At 37.3% G+C, this 14,410-nt stretch overlaps 1 protein-coding gene across 5 annotated transcripts in view; it reads right to left on the bottom strand.

Moving 5' to 3' along the window:
- The window catches only part of GOLGA4 (golgin A4), a 48,458-nt gene that overhangs the window by 32,223 nt on the left and 1,825 nt on the right, over window positions 1–14,410 (bottom strand). For 2 of the 5 annotated variants that reach the window (XM_054059632.1, XM_054059633.1), the window contains exons 2-4: window positions 11,926–12,018; window positions 5,361–5,459; window positions 710–766 (exon numbers count right to left, since the gene is read on the bottom strand). In XM_054059632.1, coding sequence (XP_053915607.1) covers window positions 710–766; window positions 5,361–5,459; window positions 11,926–12,018 — 249 coding nt within the window. The remainder of the gene's footprint in view (window positions 1–709; window positions 767–5,360; window positions 5,460–11,925; window positions 12,019–14,410) is intronic. The other 3 variants (XM_054059635.1, XM_054059634.1, XM_054059636.1) reach the window with 3 other exon arrangements.

The following is a 14,410-nucleotide window of genomic DNA, read 5'->3' as shown; positions in this document are numbered from 1 at the left end:
AAGGTGGGATCTCGCAGGGTCTGATGACTCCTGCAACCTCCACACCAGCGCTGCTGCTTGGCACAGCACACTCCTCAAAAATAGGAGCTCAGCCACAGAGAAAGCTCATGGCTTTGTGCTGGCTGGTACCCAGCTCCCAAGTGACGTTATGAGCATGGACAGAGGTCCTCACACACCCAACTCCAAACCTGACGCTTGCACTGGGTCTCGGGGCAGCAAAATGCCTTCAGCTTCACATTCCGCTTCACAAGGCTTTGATAATATGGCTTCTGTGAACTTGCACTTTTAATTTGCTCTGACCAATGATTTGGACACCTTTTAATTAATCTCAAAATGTTTACTATCCATAGCAAATATATTAGAGCTTTTCCTTTTACTTTCACTGTAAGCTAAGGAGACATGTAATCGTAACAAAGCCTACCTGACCTCGTGATTGAAATGAAACTGTACTACAAATCCATACCAACTATGTAAATATAATTGAGATCAAGAGTATTTTGTAAAATTTTACCCTATTTCTCTTTTATTCCTAGTCATTACCATCCCTATTAAAAAGCACCTCTTACTTGTATTTGCCCAACATTATCATTCATCAATACTACAAGAGGAACAAATTGCGCAGGGACATCTACTGCTAGGCCAAACAATACTGCAAGAATATAACACAAAGACAACACAGCAGCAAAGGAAAAAACAGGGGTTGTTGTACCTGTGGGGATGCCGGTCCACTTCCTGGGGATTCGGGAAACACTTGTTGAGTTACGCTCTACAGGAGGAAAATAAACTTTTAGAAGGAATAGACCACAAGGACTGTATCACCAATTCCTACAAATGGCATCTGTGCTTTTTTTCTTGTCTGTGTTTTTAGTACTTAATCTTTTGAGTGCTTATTAAGATGTCTTCATGCAAACAATCTAGTTTGTTAAATTCAAAACAGATTGCTGCAATATACAGAACTACAAAGCGCTATCTGTGCACAGGTTAGTACGAGACATCAGCAAATGCTTGCACCTCCAATTAAATTATTCACAATGATTATTTATGTAACACTTATGCACAAATCAAAGAAACACCAACAACACAAAATGACAGCAGAAAAACTCTAATTGATGACCAGTGTTGTTTACAGCCAACATGAGTAACAGTGGAATCACACAATCTTCCTCTGTTAAAGTACACTGGGGGTGGGGGAAGCTACCTGCAAAAAAACATGGTAAAAGGCTGCTCAAGTCTCCAAAGGAGCACAGGAAAAAAAATAAGACTTACAGGAAAAATATCCTGTGCAAAACTTCATGCACACATTCCTTTGTTCTCCCAAACACACACACACTCCAAAAAAAAAAAACCTAAAAACCCAGAACCAACAAAACAGAAAGCAGTAGTTTTAGCACAGAGTTTAGATGTTCCTTTCCTAGTCTGTCTATCTTGCTTTTCCCATGTCCTGTCTTTAGGTGTTTTCTAACCTGCACAAATCCAGATGGTTTTGTGGTGTTTGAACCAGGTTAAACTGAAGTAGAAAAACATGCTAGAAACCATCATGGGCGTGATTTTTTTCCAAGAGAAGCAAAGCACTGAAACATATTTAACAAAGTATGAGGAATTCAGCTAAAAGCAGTGTAACTTTTAATCAAGATTTACCCTGACAGTTGTATGTAAGCTGTAAAATCATCATTATCATCCATGTATCTACTACATTATTACATCCACAATTTCTACTCTGGTTGGATACACACCAAGCACACATAAACATAAACGCAGAAGAGGAATGCTTCAGCATAAAAGGCTTCAGAAAGATTTGATGTGGAGCAAACTTAAGGAAGCACAAAAATACCACAGACAAAATGGGGGTTAGTAATGAGGGTAATTGAAATAAGAATTTATTTTCTGCTTTATAATTTACAGCGCATCTACTATAATTTACCAGACTTATAACAGGAAGATAAATACTTTACCAAGAATTACAAACAAAGTACAAACACCTCTTTCAAACATTATATCTTCTGATCCCCTTAAAAGGAATCTACGGAAACCATGGAGGATTTGTACATCTAATTCATAATAACAATTTAAGACTATTTAAGACTTTTTTTATTTTAAATACACAAGATTAAGTAGATTTATTAAACCTAATGAGGTGTTTATGAATATAAAAAACAAAGATGCTGTTCTTTTCTGAGAAGATCCTGAGGGAAGGAATGATTTGTTATAAGTTGCTAACCTATTATATATTTGAATATTATGTATAGTTTTTGTGATTTTAGAACTAAAATGTAGGATCAGCTTCAAGAAGAACTCCTAGCTAGCCTGTGCCTGGATGCTTATGCTTAAATAAGGGATTTTAACAAGGCTGCAGGTAGAAAGAATGAGAAAGAATGTGACTGTACCTAATTAAGCCAGATAACAAGGATCAGTGCAACGATAAGAAAAAGAAACACCAGCTAGGACCAGATGAAGCCTTGAAGAGGTGCCCAGTGAGTCTAAGGGCACGTGCAAGGCAAGTTGAAAAGTTCTACTGTGAGGAAGACCTATGGTCTTCATCCAGAGACCTCTGAAGAATAGCCCCAGAGGGCAGAGCGCACGTGTGAAAGGGAGGAAACTTATGTAAATAAATTCCAGGAACTGATTATAATAGACACACCTGATCCAGGAAAAGTGATGAATATATATGCCTTGACTGTATATGGGCTTTGTGAGTGGTACTGGATGTTGCACGCACATTAGGTGGAGCGATCCCCTGCATGCCAGGCCTCACAATGAAGAATACCTTACTTAATAATCAAATTGGCTTTGATCACTGAGTCTGGCTTTTCATGGCATCGATCCTTAAAAATAGCTTTTTAAAACTAAACTAATGTAATTTTAAAATTTTCCTCTTTGCTGTGCTGACATCTTTGTATTCCATGTGTGTAAACAGAAGTACAATGTGTAGTTGGGATTACATTTTCTACTGGCATAAACCATAAAATGGATAGACTGGTAATCTATACAAAAACTGGACCACCACAGGCATCCAGCTCCTGCATTCTAAGTCACTGTGCTCTAGGGCAAAGCGTTATAGTCTGGTATCCACACAGTGAAAGGTAAGCATGAATAGAAGCCGCTATATATAAATATAGATTCAAGAGGCTTTGAAGAGCTTAAAAGCCACAGTCTTTCATAAGCCTTAAGACATGTTTCAGCAAAATAAGAAGCACAGAGCACTGGCTGGTACTTCGAAAGCCTTAAAATGAGCAGCTATGTCAGGTTTTCTTGAGACCAGGACAATTCTTCCCTCCACTAACCTATAAAACATAACTACATCTGTATTCAAATTTCTGTTACTAAGACTTACAAACCAGAACTCAGTTTTAACCAGAGTATATTAGGGTACTCTAGTGACGCTTGGTGTCACTAGAGGAAGGAAGGAGAGTGTAGTATACACCTTCTTCCCTCATTTTACTTAATTTTTTCTTAAACAGTTGTCTCCACCTAAGAATATTTGAATTGTTTCTTCGTGCAACAACACCCATGGAGCTTAATTAGTAAAGTGTTTATACTAACTTCAACTATGCCAACCCGCCAAAAAGTATTGACATTTTGCTATGATGCCCACCCTCTGGGATCACATCACACATCTACACACAGTCAAAATACTGGTCTGTTCCTCTGTGCCTATGGATTTTCCGTCTCCTGCATCTTTAGCTCACCTACGTACTCCAAATTATGCAATTGATTTTGTACTTTTATAACTAGCCCTCCTCTTTTCTATTAACTTCTGTGTCACTGCTTCTTCTCCCTCACCCCTCAATTCTTACCCTGAGAGCACAGCTCTAGCGATTTCAAAAAGTTCACTGAATAAAAACAGGTTTACAGGTAACATTACTGATACACAGTTGTAAGACACGAACAATAACTCTTACATTACAATTATTCGCTGTGTATGCAGTCTTAGATGTAATTACGGCAAGTCAGTGATTCCTGACTCTATACCAAGGGGAATATGAAGGCGACATTTGAACATTCATAGAAATATACTTTTCATAATGCAACAGTAACTAGGGAAAAAAATATAGTGCAGTGAAAACCAGTCCGTAACTGTTTACTGTTTTAAGAGTGGAAAAACTTAACTCTATTTGCAGTGAAACTTTTAAGTAGTGATCACTGGACCTGGAACGTGGTCAAAATACTTACAACTATTAAAAACCTAATAATTTAGTAGATAATTAAGAACTACAGGTTTCAGCAGGTTTCTGAATGCTCTCTTTGCTTCCCATCAAAAAGCTCAATCTTGACAACACTGTGACTGAGCTCTACGGGCATACTTAGCAAGCATAATCCTTTGTCACAAACAAGGGCTTCCTACACATCACCTTTTCGATCGCTGTTTCCATCCAATCTTGCTTAGCTTGAGACAGACAAGTCCAACACAGTATGGTGTGTTGTGCTATGTCCATCTTGTTATCCAACTTTTATCCTGTTATAGCCACTGCAGAGCAGCAAAATCCCACTTTCTAAACCAGAAAGGCAAAGTGGATCATGAAGTATAAGAGCTGACTGTATGTGTTCTAAATCATTATGCACTCAGAAATGCTGTGCCTCTGAAGCATGTGAAAGATGCCACCCCAGTCCTGCACCAACAAGCAGAATACAGCTTTGTATGGACATATGTTAGAAAGGAGAAGGCTACTTTCCTTCCTATCCTTTGCTTCTTTTTCTACTCCTTGTTCTCTTGTTCTCTTCTCACTGAGTCCCTCCACTACTATAACATGGAAACAACATTTCCAGGCAAAAAAAATATACACTTAAAATAAAATCTAATTATTTAAAAAGACTATTTTTCCTAACAATAATAGTTATCAGGTTATCTACTAGAAGGAGCTCAATTTCAGTGTCTGCACAAGATAATTATTTCCTGCTACCATGAGTAGTAAATGACATTGTGGGGCTTTCCCTGTACGCAGCAAAAAAGCAACTAGTTTTTAGACAAGAACAACCTCAATGTTTACCATACCCATTTATCTTGAAAAACATACAGACAAGCATAAAAATGAAGAGGAAGACTTTCCAAGGCATTAATGAATTTTAAGCAACATACATACAAACTTGTGCAACGGTTATTTAAAAGTCGTGTAGAGTATGGTTACCTATATAACAAAAACTGTGTTAGTTTTTTTATCTTACCATAAATTCACATCATACAGCACACCAGCCAGGCGCTATTAGGTACCACACCCCCATGATGTTTAGTGCAGGGTTAGCAACAAGGTAGTTAAGACAGATGCCTTTGTGAGAATAAGCCAAAAGCAACACTAGATTTGCCTTCTAGTCAGTACTCTCCTCCCTCTGCTAAAAGCATCACTAAGAGGGGTGAGGGGACTCACCACACGGTCACTTTGTGGCTTAGCTTGTTTGGTGGGATCCAAAGCAAAGATAGTATACTCAGAGAGAAAAGCAGGTTCTGCTATCATCCCGGCTAGCAGCTGTCATTCAATGCAAAAAGTAGGAAAACGAAAGAAATCAAGTAATAAGGTAAAGAATGTTTCACCATTTTACCAATTTTTTTCCACACTATTAAAGACATCATAAAACAATAGAGCAGTTTATGAGACAACATATACTGGTAAAGGCAGGATATAACCAGAAAATATGCATTAGATCGTTTCAGAACAGCCAAAACACAGTTTTGATCATTTAGAAGTAAAGAAACACACAATGAAAAGATTATAGTTGAGTCAAAGATAAAGGCAGTGTTTCAAGCACTGATACTGCAATTTGTTTTACACTTCCACAGATGACTTATCTGCAGTTACCACTGAGCCTTGTTTGCTCTCAGTTATGTGTAAAAACTCATTATTCCAAAAATACTATCAGTATTTCAGTTATAAACAATATAATTTGCATGCTTTTGACTATTTATCTTCTAGTGCTCCCAAACAGAACTAGCTAGGTCTGAGAAACCCGGGTGAAACTTGTCACTTTTAACCTAGAGAAACATGAACAAAAGAGATCATCCCATTTCTCCTGATCCTAATCTCCCTGTGTCAGCCTGGACTCGCTTGCCCAGTGCATCCACTGCAGCTGCAAATACACGCTGAGTTTGGTCAGACTGGTCACCAGTTCCCTTGTCTCAGCCTGTTAGAAGCATAATTCCTAAGAGTAAGCTGTGTCAAAGCTCCTGCTATGTATTTATTCAAGTGTATAAGACCCATCATAAGTATCTTCCCTCCTCCTCTTTCTAGGCAAAACAAAAATACGGAAGCTGACAAGTGTTGATGGTTCCAGAAAATCCTAGTTAAGTGGTGATGGCTGTAGAAGCTCATAGACGTGGCCATGCTTTGCATTTTGTACGTCTGCCCCTTTAAAGGCTAAGTGCCAGCAAAAGAAATGGCATATAGTAGCAGCAGCAGTACTGCAAACAAACCTGATGGCATCCTGAGTTAGAAGCATGCAAACTCTCAACCACCAATAAAATGAGGAAATCTTTAAGATAAGAATTACTTTTCAAGTTTAGAGGAGAGCAGTTAAGATGCTGAAATGCAGTTTGCAAAGCACTTGTAAATGAATTATGGCAAATATTATTAACCAAAAGACCGTGAACGTTGTCAACGCATAACGTAAATTATCTCCAGCTTAGTCAAATCACCTTTAAAAATATGACCATCAAGAACTCCAGGACCCACAGACAGTTCAAATTCTCTCTTCATATCAATAGTATGGTAATGTCTGCTTCACAAACACTAAGTTGCGACCTTTCACCATAGCATTCACTTGCTTAATCCTAATTCTAGTAAATAGCACACCAAGCCACTTGCATTAAACAGAATTCCTATTTCATCTCTTAAGAAGTTTTCACTCTTCACCAGAATTTTATTTAAAAAAAAAACAAAATAAAACCAAAAAGCAAAACAGAATTTTGGACTGTCAGTATGTTCAGCATCCATCAATACTTTCAGACATCCCCTAAAGTCCATGACCACATCAGCCCAGCCAAGTTATAAGAGGAGGCTCAGACAGTATTCTAATTACCACAAAATGGTAATTACAAAACCCAAAAGTTACAGGTAAGATAGCAAAGAGCTTTAAACAATGGAAAGAGTTTATTTTAAAAATTCACTCAAACTACCTGGTAGGAGGGCAATAGGGAGGGTATGTAACTCCTTTTTACCAAGATCAGAAGAACCAAGCTATCCACAGCCTAAAATCCACCTTACTAACCATTATGGTTTTGAGAAAAAAGAAAGAAAAAGCTTATGACTATAAATTGATGTAGTACTGCTTGAGTTTGCTGACTTACAACTCCAGAGTCCCAATCATAACTAACAGTTTAAACAAACAATAGAATGCACTGAAAAATACTGGCGAGTTTCATGAACATTAGTCAGAATTTTGATGCAAGAATGTCATGAATTCATCTCAACCTCACCCTACTCCTGACTGAAAGTAAAGGCAAGGACTAAAAGAAGGAGCCAAACCTACAAATAAAGAAGGGCAGAAGACAACAGTACTGAGGCAGGACAGTAGTCACTGTATCAAAACAAAATCACAGTATTTGTCATGCCTAGTAGCCAAGACAAGAGTTTCACACTTCAAATAGCTACCAATGACAAAATACACTCAGTCATGGTCCCAGAGTGGTATTTCCTTATCACATTTGGAACTTTCCTTAGTGAGTTCATCCTCCCATTCCTGGGTGCTCAACGGTGAAAATACTTAAGTACTTGCTCATAGTACTTCTGTTACTCCAGTAGATTATTACCTACTAGCTTTTTACAGGTAAATTATGGGCAGGGCTGTCTTAAGAGTCCTACAATTGCACTACCTAATGCTTTCCAATATATACATGCGGTTTTATCTGCACTTTTCATTTTTTTTCAATCAACTATTCAGCATGGCTTTAAAACTCTGTCCAGTCAACTTTAATTAAAAGACACTAAAAATGATACATCTATGCCTGCAAAAAAGGCAAGAAACAACCTGCTAGTCTGCCAAAATTAAATAGATACAAATATTCCCACAATGGATTCTTGTATTTCAGGATTTGGCCTGAAACCCACTGATTTATCTTAGTAACTTTAGAAACATTAAATATAGTTGGTGCTATAGTGACTAACATATCACCATCACATCAGCACTATGCCAGTAATGTGATCCATAAAACCAGAGAAGCAGAGAATCCAACTGAGCTGAAGCATACTGCAAATAGGCAGAATGTACAAAGATGTAAACAATCCTTTAACTAACTTTCTCAATGCCATTAAATCACACCTGAAGCTTGCTGCAGAAATCCTACTAATACATTCTATTTCAAGCATACTCCAGGGTAAATGATCTCCCTACCCTACACGGACCATTACTTTAGACACAAAATTAAGCCCATATCATATTATTGATATTTTGTCAAAATATTTAACTCTCATCATTTTTTTTCTTTTCCAAGTAAAATCTTACTGACCAAACATTTCTATCTTGCAAAGTTAAAAATAAGGTAAATTAGGTGATTAAACCAGACACCAGGTAACATTGCTGCCTTCAATATCACCAAATAACAATATATAACCTTACTTTTTAAGTAAACGTTGCATTTCCAAAATTCTGTTAAGTTTTTGTAGCCCTCAAGTTTGGCCTAAGTTAAGTAGCCTTACTCATTCTTAACGACCCTTCTGAGCTCCAGAACCACCTGCATTCATGTTACTCTTGCTATTTGTCCTCTTTGAAAATTACCCTGCCCAAATCTTTCTTTGCTGAGATTCTGATGAATGGGATGCAAAGTCCAAACTACATGTGTTCCCTAGATTGAAGGGCATCCTTAACATGATAAGAAACAAAACCCAGAATTGAACAGGGATTAGAGTTTGACTCAAGTCTCGTTGTTCTGAAGATGTGAGTAGCTGAATCAATGCATGTTACGTACATATAATACACATTTGATTGCCAAAGGCAGTCATTTTTACCTTTCACAAAAACAGAAGAGAATCAGTGGTTCCAAATTTCAGATCAACATGTTATCAAGCAAATTTGAAAACTTATACATTTTGTTAGTGAAGTGCATCATGGTACAGGTGCATTTGTAGTATGTTAATGCTTAAAAGCTTCTGTAACTGTATGTGGACAGTTTTGCTATGTTGTATACAAGCACAGTAACACCAAGGGAAAGGGATCAGACTACAAGCTTGCCTAAGAGACAAGCTCGTATTTGCTCATTTAGCTCAAGGAACTGGGCATGTCAGCTATTAAGCCAAAGGTTTAAAGTTTTACTGATAGGTAACTCAATTCCCCACAGTAAAATAAATCAATCAAACAATAAATAAATTTTGTTACTTGTCCAAGCTGAAGAATGACAGAATAAAAGTTTTTAATAATTCTGTAAATTACTGAACTACACCAATATTTATTTATAGAAGGTTCGTGCAATCTTCAACATAACATTTTATGCCTCATCCCTACTGTTACCAGGGAATGGGAAAACTAAAGGAAGAGCTGGAAGATCAATGTTTCTTTCTGCAATTAGAAAAGTCTCAGAATCTCAGAATGCAGAACTGCACTTTCAGAATGAGGTAGTACAGAAATTAAACAAAACTTTTTACTGATTTGTTTTTCATTCTGACAAGCAATCTAAACATTCTGGTGTATGCATCAGGAGTTGTAAAATACAGGCTTTAGACACAAACTAGGTTATACAGCCTCCAAAACGTAGTTTTAAATTCGCATGTCAAAGGAAAAAAGTATAGATATATCTGAACCACTACCACCTCTGTATGGCAACCTCCATTTAGAAGTACCTCAAATTAAGTACAGAAAGATACAGCATTAACAAAGACACTGAAAAAGTATTATTTCAGCTTTACTTGTCCTGCTTTATTAGTAGTCCACACTAGAAGAACATTTAATTTAACTGAAAACCACAGTCATTATGTAGTACTAAAGTGAGACCAGAAAGTACTTTGGCTAGTTTATCTTTAGCTCTAAGAAGAGCTATACAGATTGTGCTCTGCCATCATTTCCATAACACTCATAAGGATGTGAGTGACATTTTAGGCAGGTCATGCACAGCAAGGTGTCAGATGTTGGTTATTAGTTGATGGCTCCAAGCTAGCTGTATTATCTTCTGCAGGTGGAACTGACTTGTAAATAAGCATATCATAGAACAGAAAGAAAATGCTGAACTTCTAAGAACTATATCAAATATGACTGATGTATTTCATCTCAAATTCTGTCCAAGATCAATGTAGTAACAGTATGTAAACCAAACACTATTCTTCCCCAGGAAAGACTGGAAGCACTAAGAAGTAAGTATGTTATAATCATCCAGGGCTGCTTCAAATGACACCGAGACCAACACAGAAAACACTCAACTTCTGAAGAAGTTCTATGGAAGTATCAATATATGCTTTTACCTCACAGTGTAGTCATATTTTGCTACTTGTGAGAAAAGAACACATAACTAGACAGACTTCTTCCTTATACACTAAAAAATACATGAATTTCTCTGTAACACTGCCCCTGGACACTCACAGCTCCACTAAAACAGAAGCTGAAGAAGAAAGGGGGCAAGAAAAACAACTTATTTGGTATTCCATGAATGAAGCAGAAAAGCTTATTTTTTTTTTTAAGACTGCTTTGGAATTTTGAAAAAATAAGAAAACAATCACCAAAAAGAACCAAAAAAAAACCCCAAAAAATCCAAACCCAAAAAACCACCACCACCATAACAAAAATCACTCTAGCAAACTCTGCATACTGAAACACTTAATAATTTATTCTGGGTGACACTGCTCGCTAACATTATGGAGCACCAGTTAACAGAAATCCTCTCTTCAGGGACAGAGGAAAGTCACAACACATATGTATGTAAAAGCATTACATAAAAGCATAAACATAAAAAAGCATGTTTTCAAAAACTCAATACTGCATTTCCAAAATATAAAACAAGACCACGAGGTGGTACTCTTTTCATTTCTATTACCATTGCAGCAGAAAATGCCAATCTGTGATCACTGGGAATGTTCCTAATGGAATCTAAGACAAATTTCAAGTATAGTTGATCATCTCCTGAAGAAAACATGATGCTAAAACTTAAAGTGGATTGTCCCACTGCAAGAAAACATATCTTTCTTTCAGTAAAACTCAGTAACTGAATTCTTCCAGTTAGGAACTCAACATTTCCTCTCATATAAAGTCCACACAATCACAGAAGTTCTCTGCTTTACTCCACCAGTCTATTTTCATGTTCACCAAGTCAGGGCTTCCTTATTTGTTTGGTTTTAATTTTTTTAATCACGCCACTTAAAAAGAAAAACATAGCACTCAACGTGAACAAAGATGAATGTGGATTATCTCCTCCAGCTGCTCTATTACGCAAGTCATAGTTAACATCCTGACAGTGATTTTAACAATATTTTACAATAATTTTGACTCACTGTGGTTTGCTGTTTGGGTTTTTTTTAATTGCTTTTTAAGTTTGGTTTTGTGTGTTTTTTTTAATTTGATAAATATTACTGGCATATTTCAAAACATTCAAAAGGTCTAAGCTTTTCACTCCATCCACCTTAAGTGAACTGTTCAGTTAACTGAATTCCGCAAACTTTTCAACTAAAAGAGCCACAAAAACCAAGTGAAGTCTCTGAATGTAATTTCTGCCCCACTACCTTACTACACTCAGTTCAGGGGTAAGATTATTAAAACAAGAGGAATTTAAAAGGTTTCCTAGTCCAAGGGTCAACCACTACATCTTAAAGGTTTGATTTACTAATATTAAACACTTCAGTATTTAACCTAAAAATTAAGACTATTTGTATCTAGATGCATGGAAAATAGTGAGATTAAGGAATAATAATAATAATAATAGTAATAATAATAAAAACTAATCAAGGACACAAAGTTAGATTTTCAATTATTTTTAAAAAGAAGGTAAAGCTGAAAAACACAGAAAACCCGTTCTCAACTGACCTCTTCATTTGATGAAGTGTCTTCATCATTGCAGCCTAAAAGTAGATACTGCTCAATTCTCTCGTCAGCTACTGTACAGGATTTGGAATTACCCTACACAGAGAACACATATATCACTAAGTGCACACATAAAGGCCAGAATTAATTCTTTCAAAATCTAATTTACTTGGACAATTACTAACTAGAACATCTCAGCAAAAGCTGGTCTACATCTTCCTTTTAGAAAGAAAACAATCAGTTCTACAAACTGTTTGTGACAAGTTCTACCTTTCTACAAATTCTGCAGATCAGAAAATGTCAGGAATCAGCCAGAAGAGCACGCAACAAAGTTATTTTTTGCTGTCCATGCTCCTCCTAGACCAGACCTGAAACTCAAGCCTCCTAATACTTTAGTAATACACCATAGTTGTTTAAGATTGAGAAGTTTTGCAAACAATTATTCACAAAAGTTTCACAGCTTTCGGCTGACTGAAGTTACAACAAGTCAAGCCAAGCCAACCAAAACGTAGCTTGCCAGTCTCATTCTTCAAATATAAAGTTTCAGTACAAACGTAATGAACATTAAAATGTCGACAAGCTTTTATGTACAAAGAAAACTACTAAATAAGATCTACAATATATTCTACAATACAGCCAGCACCATCACCAAGCGCCACAAATGATTCGGATGCTTTAGAACACGAATGACAGAGTACCAGACTACTGAAAAGGTATTGCCAAAAAAGGTAGCCTTTTAGAGAATCACACTCACTTTCTAGACTCAAGCAATGGGTACATTTCACAATATTTGAATACCAATAAATTGAGTCCAATGTCACACAAAACACAAGATTGTTCCATAATCTGCAGTAGTTGCAGGTCTGACCAAGTGGACTCAAATGTTCCCACCTGAAAATATAACTCAAAAGTCAAACACTTCCTCTAGTATCTAATAAGCATTCACCATAAAAGCTCCATGGCCTGCTGAAAATTTTCACACCAAAAGCATACACAGGGTTTGAAAAACAACCATCTGTTCACGACAATATCCTACTCTCCTTCCTATCTTCCTACACCATAACCTAACACCAGTGATTTAAAGATCAGTTCTTACCTCCCATAGCCAGCAGAAAAGCCATTCCGAACAGTTCCACATTTCGCTACTCTGCAGAAGCAGTACAAAGCTCTCTCCACTCCACCCTTGATGGGTCTGGGGCACTACGTCCGGCAGCGGCACTTACTCGTGTGATACAACAATGGGGAAGATGCTACAACTGCAACTGGACAGAACACAGCACCCCCACACTCCTTTCTGCAGGGCTGCTCTCCAGCCACTTCTCTCCCAATTTAGACTAACAGGACTGTTACTCTCCTGGTTCTTCCCTCATGCCTTTCTTGTAAATTGGAATAGCGTTGGCTGGCTTCCAGTTGGGGGCCTTCAAGATTCCGTGGGGCTGAGCTCCTTCAGAACTTTGGGATGAATCCCATCAGGCCCCGTGGACTTAGGAACATTCAGCTAGTATAGCTGGTCTCTTAACACTTTCAGTGCCCACAAATGGAAAATCACTATTTCCACACTCGCGGTCCTCCAACTCGGAGGACCAGGCACCCTGAGATCTATCAATTCAATACTACTATAGACTGAGGCAAACCCCACACTGAATATCTCTGCTTTTTCTTCATCTCTATTTGTCAGGCCTTCACCAAGTATTTATCCAAGAGGCACCTGGGACTGCAATAGCTTTTTTTTTTCTTTTCCTCCCTGTCACCAGTTAGAAACTAAGATGCTCTTCAGTCTTTGAGAGGCAGAGCACAGGCTTTCAGAATCAGAGGGTTGGCATCAGTTAACTAACCATTCATATGAAAGAAAAAGTGTTGGCCTTACTGTTACAGACAAGAAGCATTACCTCCAGATTTATTCAGTCTTTGGTCAGTAAATTTAGTCTCGGATACTACAAACCAGAGGAAAAATTACAAGTTCTGAGTCTCAAAACAGAAGACATGAATAGAGCAGAGAGGGTATGGTGCGAGAAGTCTCCCTACAGCACCGTACAGGGGGAAAAAAGAGCAAAAATGAATGCAAACAAAAGTCCCGTAAAACTAAGAAATGTTAAATGTTTGGAAAATTTGGTTTGAAAATAATTCAGTATAAAGTTGCTGATAATCTATATGATGACACAGTACCCTGTAAATGGAATGCAGCTGAAGTATAAAATTACTAAAAGCATGGCAACTAAAGTATATTCCAGTCTGCAAAACTCCAGTACATTTCATAGGCCTTAAAACCTTCCTGTTTCTTCCTCATTTACAGAATCCGTTTTCAAATGAGATGTGGTGTGAACAGACGAACCTATTCTACTTTTAAGATGAAATTTAACTCCAATTTCCCCTCTAGTGTAACTTGAGAGCAACTGAAGAACAAGCAACACTGAAAGACAACTACTTTACAAGAAAATAAAAAGCTTCTCTCATATTCTAATTCTGCTCAAATTGATTCACAAGGCTG

Source organism: Cuculus canorus, chromosome 2 (assembly GCF_017976375.1).
Source record: "Cuculus canorus isolate bCucCan1 chromosome 2, bCucCan1.pri, whole genome shotgun sequence".
In the NCBI taxonomy this organism is placed as follows: Eukaryota; Metazoa; Chordata; class Aves; order Cuculiformes; family Cuculidae; genus Cuculus; species Cuculus canorus.
Note: the sequence above shows the minus strand (reverse complement) of the source record. Positions and strands in the feature narration are given on the sequence as shown.